The following is a 14,859-nucleotide window of genomic DNA, read 5'->3' as shown; positions in this document are numbered from 1 at the left end:
AAAGTGCATGTTGACTTCCACCGTCAAGGATCCCTGACTCCATTAGTTTTATTATAATTAAAGCTAAGCGAAGGCTACCGCCACACCATCAAGGCATTAAATTTCACATTCAAACACACACCACAGGGTTGAGAATCTCTATCTATTCCATTATGATGTCATTTATTTGAATAATTATATTTGATAAATACCAAGCCCCAACGTGTTACTTGATAGTTGAGAAAATGGGATTTCAATTCATCAACCTTTTCATGTTTAAAAGGATGTTATGTAGAAGTTTCCATGTGAAGATGTAATGAACTTTTGATAACTAAAGATTATGTAAATAAAAATTTGTGCATGTGATGAAATAATTGAAAATAATTAACTGTTTTTTATATTCTATTTAGACTAAAATACAGGGTGTAACTGAAAAAGTGTAAAATATTTAAGGAAGTGATTCCTCATCGAAAAAAGATAGGATCTTTCATTTAAAGAAACTTTATTGGAGAAACACTTGTTAAGATACAGCCCCTTAAAACGGGTACATAAAATTTGGATAGCAATTTTTTTCACAAGCACTAAAAAAGTTACAATATTGAAATTAACCTGACGTTTTGTACTACCAAAAAGACACTTTGCCAGAAATTTATTTGGTTTACCCATGGTTGTAAGGGGTGGAAAACGCAACCCCTAAAATTTATTTCCAATGTAACTTTTTGTCTTATTATTTGTTTACCATTTAAAAATTTATTTCATTCTAAACAAAAAATGTCTCTTGGGTTTTTTGCCCAAAATAAGCCAGTTCGCAGCAAAACATTATTTTACGAACAACTACAGAGATACATCGTCATAAATGCGAACTGGATTTATTGTTATTTTGTAGTTAGTACCTGCATCAAACGATTAAAGGGTAATAAACGAAACGAATTTATTAATAACAAAACACACAACATGTAGAAATCATAGTAAATGTTCAATATGTCTACCTTCAGACATTACGCATGCGTCTAGACGTCGGCGCATTGAGCCACGTATTCGCTCAAATATTCCTGCAGTCTCTCCGATTACCCTGCACGCATCGATGATGCGGTTTTTTAAGTCCTCTACATCGCGAACAGGAGTAAGATGAACCAAATGATTTAAATGGCCCCAAATAGAGAAATCGAGAGGATTGAGATCCGGGGATCGAGCGGGCCAGTTATGTGGTCCTCCTCGACCTATCCACTGATTTGCATATATGTTTCAGTTAAATGCTGACGTGCTACTTGACTAAAATGGGCGGTCATGCATGAAAAACATATCCCTTCTGACGCCCAAAAAGGAACTTCCTCCAGCAGTACTGGATGCACTTCTCTTAAAAATTGACTGTATGCCTCACCATTTAATCGAGGAGGTAGAAAATGAGGCCCAATTAAATCGTCCCCTATAACTTCGAGCCACACGTAAAGAGAAAACTGTTCTTGATGGTTAGTTTCGACAATAGCGTGAGGGTTTTCATCAGCCCATATGTGGTTATTATGAAAATTAATAATCTTGTCCCGAGAAAAACTACATTCGTCTGTGAATTCTATCGTCTTCAGAAAATCACAATTTTTTCTAATCATTTCCAGCATCCCATTGCAAAATTCAAGACGGTTCGGAAAGTCTCGCGGTAACAGTGCCTGTACTCGTTGCAGATGGTAAGGGTATAACAGTTGTTCCTTTAAAATTCGAAATACCGTCATATGATCAACATTTAGTTGGAAAGCAATCTTTCTAGTACTGGTAGTAGGTTGTTCTTCAATCATATTAAGTACTGCTTCCTCAAGCTGTGGTGTTCGTACTTCTCGATGGCGACTACAATCCTGCGTTCTTTTGTCGAATGAACCATATTCTCGTAATCGTTGATGAAGTCGAGCAAATATTCTATGTGAAGGATGCTGCCGTTGAGGATACATTCTTTTGATGTTCATGGATTTATTTTCCAGCAGTTTTTTTTAACTTTACCTCGATATGATCATCTTATATGGTAATAACTTCTTGAACATAAATGGTTTCGATAGGGCAATTCTGTCAACTGAAATATCGAGATAAGTAATCTATTGAAAATATTTTTCCCTATTTCGGACTTCCATTGACTAAAAAGATATGATTTGAAATCTCTGAAATAACAAATGAAAATGAAAATTAAAAACAATAGCTAAAAATAACGATTATATTAAAAACCCTGAAAAGAAATTACAATAAAATAAAAAAATGAACAATCAAAATGAAATAAAAATTAAAAGATTTCAAGTCAAATTATTTCACGACGTTTCGGCTGTTAGTATCCACAATCGTCTTTGGGTGATGTACGTTATCATCATATCTTATTAGACAATGGACATCCAAACTAATGATATTCACCATGAAACATTGTCAACAACCTTCAAACAAATTTCCTTTTTCCTTAACCAGCTATCGCCCCCTACGAACGACATCCCTCAAAAGTAAAAACGTGTGCGAGCTAGGGATAAACGAGGTCTTAACTTTCAACGTGTGATTTCTAGCATGAATTGGATGAAAGGCTGTGAAACAGATCCGCCAACCATGAGGCGTGCACCACCGTTTCACATAGCGATCGAATCATTTTGTTTATAAATGATAACACAAACTTTTGGCAATATGGTTATTGTGTATTATCGAGCCTAAGTTGACTGTACAAGAAAACTGTAATGACGGTTATATCTGTTTAAAAATCTGTTTTTTCGTTGATATGCTGAGTATAATCGGTTAAAATCCATAATTTTAGAAAATTGCGTGTTAGGTTAGGTAAGTTAGGTTAGATCCAAAGTGAGTGGGTCTATTCGACTCTCCACCGCAACTCGCAAGGGTTTATTGTGGCTCACACCTATTCACACTCTGCCAAATAAATCCAGCTTCTTAACGAAGCCGATTAGTTTGTATGTTTAGTGCTCTTTCAGGTCAGATGGTAAGAGTACGGCTCTGCCGAACTCTAAAGACCTGATTCGGTTCCCAGCGGGGCAGGCACAAAGTATATGCTCTGCTGTTTCATCGTTAATGAGGTAGTCGGATAGGCAAGATTCCCACCTTGATACCCGCGACAACCTTCCCATATGAGGGATTTTGCACGTCAGCTACACCTGACGATGCCTTAGATTCAACCGTGCAGGACTTTTTCGCCTCCGGTTTTGGTGAATCATCACTTGAACGCAAACGTTTGCCACCAGGTTCATGTGGGGGGGGGGTTTGTTCCCTCACCTGAGACAAATTCTGCGTACGCCGCTTAAGAATTTGGTGCAAGTAGGTCTGATAAGGTACCTCGCTCTTAAAGAGACGACTCAGTGGTTTCCTGGCTGCACCACCAAACCTTATTTTCAGGTTCAGTTATTGGATCAGGAGTTGGGAGAGTTGAGAAGGGGAGGTCAGTTGGAGTCGTAAGCTCGACATCCATCTCCTCTGTAGACTCAGCGTCAGAAAGAATTTTTAAGTTTACTCTGTCCATAAAAGTCCCATGTGTAGCTAGAGAAAGAAAGTCAATCACGGCAGAGCCCCGCATTACCGTGACAAGGCGATGCTACGACGAGAGGGCGCCCGGTATCTCGAAGGTTCCGTAGAGAAGCTGATAGGTTCATCCTCCCGGCAGTATCATATAGCAGTATCTGAGCTTACAGTATCGTATATCGATGATACTGTAAGCTCAGCAATTCAAATTGAAATGAACGAATTAATGAATCAAAAAGCTAGAGACAAATTTCAAGCGTGTTAATATAAAAAAAAGATTGATTCCTTCATGACTGAACATTCGTACGATTTGGCGATTTCAGCATTCTAATGAATTTTTAAAATTACTTCGAGATCAATGTAAATCTTATGAAGATTATACATGCTTAACCTTTTTTAAAAATGTACGCGTAGTAAATGATACTGCTGAACGAGGAGTTCAAATGATGAAATATAATCGGAGTTTAACTTATAATGAGGAAGAGAAACAATACTCACCAATTGTTACCACCAACTCAAGAATGACAAAAAAATAAATATAATTCCAGTAATTTCAACGACTTATACCCGTACATTGAAGTTTATATTTATTCACTAAATACAAATTATAGTCTATAAATAACAATTTTATAACTTTACAGTGTCTATCGTGAATGATATTTACTGTACAATTGAAAATTTTCAATTTCAAGAAAATTTGGTTTCAATTAACATTTACCTTTATATAGCTCTAAAACTCAAAAACCGTTGATTGGAGTGTATTTACTCAAAAGAACTTTTTTGTGGCAAATTCAATTCCCTACAAAATCTGCACACTCATTTCTTCTATAAAAAATTTGTCAATACCGAAACGTTGAGTTGAAACCGAAACAAATGTTTCTTGTGTTATTTATGTGTAAAATCGAATTTTCGAATGAGCGAAGCCTCTAATTGACTCAGAATTTTTTCAGGTAGGACCAAGAAAAAAAAACCTTAAAATGAGAACCCTGATTTTACATATATTAAGTAATTTTCTACAAATATTTAAATTAATTATGGGTTTTGAATGGATTTTTTATTTTCATTTATTATTTTCATTATCGGATACATCAATAGTTACTTTGGTTGATTGTTGGACCGAGACAATAGGCTTATGGTATGAGAAATATGACACATATATTTTCGAATAAAAGTTAGAAACATATCTAGAGAAAACTGCATCGTTCCATGTCTTGTGGTAGGCTCATTTCAGTTATTATTCATTTGTACTTCTAATTTATCTTATAGAAAGTTTATCAATTAACATTGAAATCTCCTGCTTGACGTATTTTTCAGAGCCTACTCGATCGTAAATGTGTGCTCGCACCTCTCTCTCTCTCTCTCTCTCTCTCTCTCTCTTGCCCCTGCAGTAATATATGAAACGTAACTCTCTCTCTTTCAATCTTCACTAAATTATTCATTCCTCTCAACTTCCGTTCGTTGTCCGATTACACTTCGTAACGCTCTCGTCGCACATTCACCAGCTTATTCCCCAAGTCAAGCGCGGGAAAAGAAGTTTTACTTCAACGTTCGCTTCGCCCGATCACACTTTTCGTAACGCTCTCGTCACGCATTCACCAGCTTACTCTCCAAGTCAAAAGCGCGTAAATAAGTTCTACTTCAAAACATATTATTATTATTGCTAAATGTTTTCGATGATCATAATGTTGTTCATCGTTAATGAGTATTTCTAAAAAAACTTCCACAATAGCGTTGTTCTAAATATATAGGCCTCCAGCACGAGCTTTCGTGCTGTTAATGTGAAAACCTTGCTAAAATCTGTCTAAATCATCAAGTCAAGGTGTGCAATTTTCCTTAGTTCGAACTGAAAATTACCGAGCTAAAATTAGTTAATTATGATTGTATGCGATATAAAAATACGATACGGGAAATATCGGTTCCAAGGCGTAGCTATAGATGAAAACAAGGGGCTTAAAAATGGGTGAATAAAGTCATGTAATAAGTGTTATAAATTTTGTTCATGCAATGAGCTTATCATGAGTAATGACTTAAAATAAAAAAGTTTATTGATTCAGTGAGAGTATGTGACGATTTGATCCCTACTGATTCATCCCCAGTAATATTTAGCCCCAACTGTTTCCACCCCAGAGGCTATACTCATTGTTCATCTGAACAATTACGACAGTCTTTCTGGGACTGGAACTGAGATGAGAAAGGACAAAAACCAAGATAAATACATTTCAGTTCCATACCACCAATATACGAAGAACTTTGGAAAGATTTTCAAGGAAATAGGTATGAAGGTAGTTTTTGAAACAAGTCATACACTACAGAGCCTTTTGGGAAGTCCAAAAGACAAAGTCGAGAATTCGGAAAAGTCTGGAATTTACGAAACTGAATTTAAGGATTGCGATGCAAAATATTATGGACAGACAAAAAGATCTAATAAAGTGAAATATAAGGAACACATAGCACTTAAAATATGGAAGACCTAAAAAATCAGCAGTCGCCCATCATATTTTGCAACAAAACCATTTCATAGACATCAGTTCATTAAGATTATAGTTAGACAAGTTAACAACAATAGGCAACTAGATGCCTATGAGAGTGTAGAAATAAGTAAACACAATAATATTATGAATAACGATGACGGACCAATAGCATATTATATAGCTTGGTAAAATAATATCGTTGGGCTTACTGATTACTACATAAGGTCACATTGTAAATATATTTAGATAGGCAATATTGTGAAATTAATTTTTATGTAGGTGAACATTGTTTTATATATAAACATTGCACAAGGACATATTGTGAAATAATAGATAAGGCTAATTGTAAAATTAGTTTAGGGTGGTATACCTGTATAGTTTACCTGTATGATATATCTGTATACCATAAATAGTTTTAGTTTCGCGAAGTTTCCAGTTTTATCTTCCTCTTGAAGATGATCACTTGGTGATCGAAACACGCGTCGAGGTGTTAAAAATAACGATTTGGTGTTGGGAAAAAACTCCAATAATATTCATTATTACACCGAAGGTTCCAAACAGTACATCATAAGTACCTAATGATTAGGTTATGTTTAATGAGATTGCTTATGTTTGGTGTGCCTTTCCACTGCCCTCTATAAGGGTTTATTATGAATCACTCCAACACAAACTCCAACAAATAAGACCAGCTTTTGATGAAGCTGACTAGTTTTTTGAATGAGCTTTCGGGTTCGATGGGGTGAGTGAAACTCAGTCAAACACTGAAAACCTGAATCGGATCGCGGCGGTGCCGATGCTTTGCTGTTTCATCATCACAGGAAGGATACGCCGTAACACAAGACAGTGGTAGCCTGAGATCTTCATATAATTCAGACAAGAGTGACCTGCAATTAGGCCTGTTAGATCATCCCTTCTGTATATAGTCTAACAATTGTTTGGTGGAATTTTTCGAAGGGTCTATGAATGCCACTCATTCAGTATCCAATGCAAGTGACAGGCTCTGGTCCAATGCCTTTTGAAGTACCTCCATCATTTTCCTGTGACCAGAAACGATTTGTTGAGTCTTCCTAATGGACGTTTCTCAGTAGAAACCAAGTACCCCAGAGGCGCTTTACTATCCGAGGAGGTAAGTGGTTGCTTCCCGCCAATCTTTCTGAAATCAATGGCATATGAAACGCCATGTTATATGAAACGCGGTCGTATACAAGTTGATATATCTATCCTAGATCACAGACTTTGTACACTATAACCTGAAGGTGTTTTTGATTATCAATCAACCAATATCAGTGATATTAGTGTGAACCAATATCATTGAACCCATATCAGTGATTATCAGTGCTCTCAGTATTTTCTACTCCTGGAGGATCCAGTCTTCTCTACTGGGGATAAGGCTAATAAGACAGCTCATGGTTGACTGTTGGAAGCATTGAGTCGGAGGTCAATCCCAGAATGATATGTCTTTCAGTATGATATGTCTGTCAGTGTGAACTAGTAGTCTGCAAAGCTCCATATGGGTTTGTTTTGTGCAATTGGCAATGATTACCTGGTCTTCCTCTCTAGAAAAATGTGGCATTGCTATAAGGATTATAATTCTTTTTGTGAAACCTTTTTCGAGTGAGCGTTTCAAGTGGTTGTATCGAGGTTATCACCTAGATATTTCATTTGCGCTGTAAATGGAATGACCCCACCAATGAACCATTCCTAACAGACTGGTTTGGGTAAACTAATGATAGTCTCATGTACCATACCACCAATAACTCTTAAAATGTCAGGAGAGCATCAGATATCTTAGTAAGACATGCAGAAGGTTATCATATTTGGCCCAACATTTCTAGACATGACTCACGATTCTTAGTCCTAATATTATCTACTGAGATGGGGAGTGGACATTAAGTAATGTTACCTTCATCGGAGCTTCGAAGAATGAATCTTATATCATGTTGAAATATCCATCACTCTGAAATAATGAAAATATGTGATGATAATTCACTATTTTATCGACCTTTTTTAGGTATTTTTACCTTCCACAATCTGAAAAATATGAAAATTATAATGGAGAACTGTATACGAGTGTAGAAGGTAAAAATACCCAAAAAGTCGATAAAAAACTGAATTTCCTCCACACTAGTTTTGTGGAAGGCAAGTTTCAAATTAGCTTTTCGAGATTTCACAGCGGCGTACTTGTCTATTAATATGAAACTTTTTTTTCTATTCTAATATACAGTGTGCGGCAACGAAAGCGAAACAAATTGAATATTTAACGAGACCCATTTGCTGAGGAAAGAATACAAAAACAGGTCGATTTTCAATTCAAAGGGGATATTTTTCTATCACAACCTCGACTGTGTTACCTCCTTCCTGGCCCCTTGGTGAACATCACCCTTAGAATGTGAATCGAAAAAGTACTCAGTAATATGAAAACACTAAGTACATTAAAAAGGTAATTTTATAAGCAGGTCATCCGTCTTACTACCCCCTACGTAACTTTTCATTTCAGCGCCCTCTTGCGGGCGCAACCAGAGATGCTCGAAAATATCACACCAGCTTAACAGAACAATGCGAGAATCTACACAATCTGCAGTTTTTCAATTTCTGTTATCATTTCATGTTCACATCATCTTTCAAGTGAAATACCGTAATGTGAAAAACGGATAATTGATTTTTACCGCAGGAGGGCACCAAAATGAAAAGTTACGAAATGAATAGTCAGGTGGATGAATTCCTTATCAAATTACCTTTTTAATGGATGTGTCATCCATATTAAAATTCTAATGGTCCTCTAAAGGCAGGGGTTTTTTAGATATATATATATATATATATATATATATATATATATATATATATATATATATATATATATATATATACATATATATATATACTACATGGATCAATAAGTCCCGAGACTAACCCAGAGATGGCGCTCTTAGTAAACCAGTAACCACGTCTTTCTAGAGTACTAACCTTTGCTTGAAACGTGTCGAAATTTTAAGTCGATCGGACCAGAAACAGCTGAGTTATCGAGGTTAGAGTAAAGTCGTTTTGTAGTTTGTTTAAAAAATGGAAAAAACCGAGTTCCGTGTTCTGATAAAACATTGTTTTTTAATGGGTAAAAACACCGTGCAAGCGAAAGAATGGATTGAAAAATGTTACCCGGACTCTTGTCCATCAAAAGCAACGATTTGTCGGTGGTTTGCCGAGTTTAAACGTGGTCGTACCGACACAAATGACGCAGAACGCTCGGGTAGACCTGTGGAAGCTATTACACCGGAAAATGTGAGTGAAGTGACAAAATTGTAATGAAAGATCGTAAAGTGAAGCTCCGTGAGATTGCTGAGACGACACAGATATCATATGGAAGTGTATTTACTATCCTTCATGAAAAATTGAGCATGAAAAAGGTTTTTTCTAAGTGGGTGCCGCGATTGCTTTCGATGGAACAAAAACAGCAACGAGTCGATGATTCAGAAAGCTGTTTATCGCTATTTACTCGCAACAAAAAAGATTTCTTGCGTCGTTACGTGACCATGGACGAAACATGGATACATCACTACACTCCAGAGTCAAAGCGGCAGTCATCTGAGTGGCGCACAGCTGGCGAAAGCCGTCCGAAACGTCCGAAAACGCAGCAGTCAGCTGGCAAAGTGATGGCGTCAGTTTTTTGGGATGCGCATGGCGTGATTTTCATTGACTACCTCGAAAAAGGTAAATCGATCAACAGTGATTATTATATTGACTTACTGGTACGTTTGAAGGAGGAAATCGCAAAAAAACGACCGCACATGCAGAGAAAAAAAATCCTTTTTCACCAAGACAATGCACCTTGCCACAGGTCGATGAAAACAATGGCAAAATTAAACGAATTGGGCTTTGATCTGCTTCCCCACCCCCCATACTCACCAGATTTAGCCCCCAGTGACTACTGGCTCTTTGCTGATCTTAAAAAAATGCTCCAGGGAAAAAGATTTGGCTCAAATGAGGAGGTCATCGCTGAAACTGAAACTTATTTTGAAGCGAAAGATACATTTTTTTATAAACATGGTATTGAAAAATTGGAAAAGCGTTGGAACCATTGTATCACCCTAAAAGGAGATTATGTTGATGAATAAAAAAAAAATTTGTAAAAAAAATGTTGTTTTCATTGTTAGTCTCGGGACTTATTGATCCATGTGTTATATATATATGTATGTATGTATGTATATACATATATATATATATATATATATATATATATATATATATATATATATATATATATATATATATATATATATACTCCTTATTGATGAGTTTTTTTTCATTGTCATCTCTACAGTTTTCTAGATGTTGCTTCTTGGGCAGAAAACAAAAATTAAATGCATTCATTCACCTAAGCTGCTTAATCGATATTTTTTTATTATTTTTCTCAATAACACCTCACTTCAAATGTACCACTTGAAAAACATTTTGAATAACTTGGAATATTAGCTCACTTAAATGGCATTTTCGTTTCTCACAACAGTGAAAACTTTCAAATCTAAAGAAATTAATTTTAAATGTTCAGGTCAGTCTTGGATATACCTACAGAGTAGGTTGAATGGACTGACACCTATCAGAAAACACTACTCCCCTGGCTAATACCACGAACAACGTTGAATTATATTCGACAGGCGTCAGTGCAGGAATCTTCACGGAAAATTTCCTGCATATGCAAGTGGCAATACAACTGAAAGAGTCTATTAAGAAAGTGCTTCTTCCTTATTCAGAGGAATCGAAAAAAATTCGGATATGCTGTTGGTTAGTACCTCGTCCACTAGATGGAGTGACATTTTTTATGTTCGCTCCAACTGAGGACGAGGAATGAAATACTCTTAAGGAATTTCGATTTTCAATTATGGAGTATCATTGACTTTAGGTCGATGATGGCCACTACCTTGTACTGACGAATGGCTAAGAAGCCCGAAACCAGTCTGCAAGTGTGCCCGTTCCAAAATTGAGGGTCGACTCTTTCAGGTGTATTGCCAATTGCATATGCAGGAAATTTTCTGTGAACATTACTGCACTGACGTCTGTCGGATATAATCATACGCCGTTCGTGGTATTAGCCAGGGGAGTAGTTGTTTTCTGATAGGCGTCAGTCCATTCAACCTACTGTGTAGGTATATCCGAGACTGGCTTGAACATTTAAAGTCCATTTCTTTAGATTTGTTTACTGCCTGTCTTCTAGCATAGCCCACTGGCATGTTATGTAACATATAAGTATTAAATGAAAATGAAATGATGAACATCAGAACAATGTTAAATAACATTGACATTTTTGGGAAAGAAAGTTTTTGGCTTTCTACTACTCCATCTTGATACAAAAAAGAAGGATGAGGGAGTCTTCCTTTCCTTGGAAGACTCCCTCATCCTTCTTTTTTGTATCAAGATGGAGTAGTAGAAGGGAGTCTTCCTTTCTTTGGAAGACTCCCACACCCTTTTTTTTTGTATCAAGATGGAGTAGTAGAAAGCCAAAAACTTTCTTTCCCAAAAATTATTCACTTCTAAAATATATAACCCCTTCAATTCAAACATTGACATGTTATTTAACATATGATCATGACAGTCTTATGTTCAAAATGCTCTTTTGATGATGAACAGATACTCAGTCGGACTATGGAATGGGGTCTTTCTCAGTTTCAAAGGGGTTTCTACAAAAACAATATTTATAGTAACTCTGACCATAAATAAGTCCGTTGATTCAAATGCGATATTATTTTTTATTTTCAACTATACATTCAAAAAATCAAATCACATTGGGATTCGAATTGCCTTCTCATGTTATCACATGGTTGTAAACCTTTCAAGAATTTTTGGAAAGCTACGGAGCTACTAACAATTCTAGTAGGACACCTCGAGTCGTCTAAGGATTCCTGGGACGAATATTCATCTAGTTCGGTTTCACCTGACTCTCTGATGTTGTGCAAGAATCTCACCTTTTCATTCACTTTAGAGGCTAATGTTTGAATCACCTCTCCTGCTCGTCCTCTCCACAATCTCAGCCGTGGACTATTAGAAATGTGGTAATCGGAAAAATCTGTATCGTCTTCTGTTTTCATTTGAAACTCGGAGTTATTTTCAATTATGGATAGACTTATTTCAGATTCGTCTTGCTCTCCATTACTAAAACCCACCTCTGTTTTGTTATTGAAGTTTTCAAGATTTCTTTCCAACTGTTTGATTTTTACTTGAATTTTTTTCATATCTAATTCCGTTTGGGAAACTGATTCAAAATCGTTTTGGGTTTCCTTCATACTCAGTTGGATGTTCTCACGACCTCCTGCAGGACCCTGTTTACTTTCTATCGTCTCTTCGCTTTCACCAAACTCTCTTTCCGGTCTATTTTCATTATTGAAAAAGTTTTGTTGGTTCGACAGGATGAGACGTTCTTGTAGTTTTTCATATTCGTTACCCAACACTTTCAACTTATTTTCCAAGATTTCTTTGTCCCTGGTGGCTTGTTCTAACTGCTGTTTTAGGCTTTCAACATTTGCTGTGACTTCTTCCAATTTTGCTAGTGCGACCTTCTTTGTTTTGATGTTCGATTTGAATTCTTTTGATGCATTTTCTAATTTTTTGATCAAAACACCCTTTTCTTGTAGAAGTTCCTCGATTTGTTTCTTTGCCGCCCTATTTTCTTTCTGGGCTACAGCTAGCAATTTTGACACCTCCTTCTTTTCTTTAGTAATCGCCTCCAATTTCCTAGAAAGTGCGGCATGCTCTTTAAGTGACGTTGATTGGAGTTTCGCTATTTCTTCCCTCAATTTCTTGCACTGGTGATCTGCTTGACTCTCGAATGTTTCCGTTTCGTTTTCATCTGCGGAAAATATCCTATTGTTCTTATAAAGTGTTCGACATTTCGGTAAGTTTTCTGATTTACACTGGGAAATGACACTCGGACTTCTGCTAGGTGCTGATAAGTTTGGACAGCTCACATCCGCGTTGATTTTCGCCTTCAATTTCAGATTGGTATCTGATGATCTCAAGTTTTTCGGACTATATTTCATCATAACTGGTATTTTACTATGATTGGAACTACTTCTGGCTGAATTTGGTATTTCTATACTATTAACTGGGTATTTAGCCTTGGAGTAAATGAAAATCTTCCAAAAGAACCAAAAAACGATTTTCGCGAAGCTACAAAATACGAGTGAAATAGCGAATGCGATGAAATTCCAAAGTGCCAGTCTCCATCCGAATTTTAGCACTTTAATTTCATGACTACTCTCGTGACGTTTCAAATTATTAATCAAGATGAGGTCTTCATCGTCTATCATATGATAACTTCTGGATTTTCCTCCCAAAAAATCAGTGACACATAACAGTATCCAAAAAACCAAACCGAAGCCTATCAAAGATTTCCAGTGGACCAACATTTTTCCAATTTACGGTTCCTTTTGCTTCACTGATGCGGAAATATTTCTCGAGTTCTAATTTCTACCAAACAAAAATACATTCACGCAAATGATTAAAAAATGTTACTGACACATTTTTGACATTTTGAGTAACATCGTGTTGACAATTCACATATGCTTATGTAGATCAGTTAAATCGATTAATTTTTTCGTTTACGTCACTATATTTCCACAAATCTGGTGCCAATTTTCTTAGTCTGACAATTGAAAAATGCTTTCAAATTATATGAAAGAATATCGTAATTATGTAAGTAATGGTAGGGTATGATAAATTGAAAGGGGGATATTTTTAGGAAATGAATTTTTTGGGAAAAGATTTTTGTATTTCTACTTGTTCATCATTGAACAAGAGAAAGAAAATAACTACAGTAAAAACTTCAACGTTTATTATTAGAAGAATCATGAAATACAAATCATTTAATAGACTTTAGCTCATTAAAAGAGACAAGAAAAAAACCACCTCAAAAGTGTTGCTTTATTCCCTCCTGTTCATAAAAGAGGATATATGACTCGTCACCCACAAACTATTTTGGTGAAATTGAGGACACGTGTGAATCGTTGTATTCATTCCACCTGCCACTATAAGGGTGTCTGCAATATGCTGTATAATGTTGTAAGTAGTACCACTGTGATTCGAAAGTGTATATAGATTATAACGATAAGGAGCCACATTGTCTGCTGCAAAATTGCTTGTATCTAATACTCCTAAAGAAAACTGAATGGCAGCATTCCGTTTGCCTCTGAATCTTTTCGTTGGAGAGTATATTTTTAAATGAATTAATAAAATACGCGAAAACTTATGGATTCATAGGGATTTTGTGCATTTTCTTCTTTCCTTGAATTTTGAACTGATTGCTTTTTCATCTCCATCCAGGGATTCCTCTTTTGTGAAGAAATCCAAGCATTGTGACAAAATTAATTGGTCAGTTATTTGTGGTATAGGGAGATACAAATCCCAGAAAGGATCGAAGGTTACTGATAAGAATCTACAGTGTGTGCACTTCATAGTAGATTTTAATCGACCAACGAAATTGTCTACAATCTTAATGTTGTTCATGTTCGAGTATCTCAGCCAGGACTCTTGCGCTTTTCCGCTGTTGGTCAATCTCCGTTAAGATCGGTTCAGGTTTCTCAGTAATTCCATTGAGGTCCCCATGTAAACCTTCTAAAAGATATCGAAAGAATTCCTGAGCGTCTTGATGGGAAGATCCCATGAATCGAGGGGTAAATTTTTGAATCTGATTTTTAAAGTAGGCAGTGTTTATTATTCTATCAGATGAAGATATAGGTATGAAATAAAAAAAAACTAATCAATACAATTTAATGTATGATTTTCACTATGAAGGGTTTTACAAAACCCGCGACACGTGTTTCGCTTTACAATAGCTTCCTCAAGCATAAACTTTATGCTTGAGGGACATAGCGGTTGCGGTGGTACTGGCCGGGGGGCTGGCGGCATGTACCTATGAATAGCGCGTTGACGGCCGCGC

At 36.3% G+C, this 14,859-nt stretch overlaps 2 protein-coding genes across 11 annotated transcripts in view; one reads left to right on the top strand and one right to left on the bottom strand.

The window, feature by feature from the left end:
• The window catches only part of rut (adenylate cyclase rutabaga), a 599,728-nt gene that overhangs the window by 224,707 nt on the left and 360,162 nt on the right, over positions 1 to 14,859 (top strand). The window lies entirely within an intron of this gene.
• Positions 11,655 to 13,481, bottom strand: LOC141481684 (uncharacterized). Its single transcript, XM_074173681.1, has one exon. The coding sequence runs from the start codon at positions 13,328 to 13,330 to the stop codon at positions 11,693 to 11,695; it is 1,638 nt and encodes a 545-aa protein (XP_074029782.1). The 5' UTR covers positions 13,331 to 13,481; the 3' UTR covers positions 11,655 to 11,692.

The sequence above is a fragment of the Leptinotarsa decemlineata genome, unplaced genomic scaffold (assembly GCF_025532065.1).
Source record: "Leptinotarsa decemlineata unplaced genomic scaffold, Ldec_3_MD MMD2_tig00000251_RagTag_RagTag, whole genome shotgun sequence".
NCBI classification, from domain to species: domain Eukaryota; kingdom Metazoa; phylum Arthropoda; class Insecta; order Coleoptera; family Chrysomelidae; genus Leptinotarsa; species Leptinotarsa decemlineata.
This window is presented reverse-complemented; position numbering and strand designations above follow the sequence as displayed.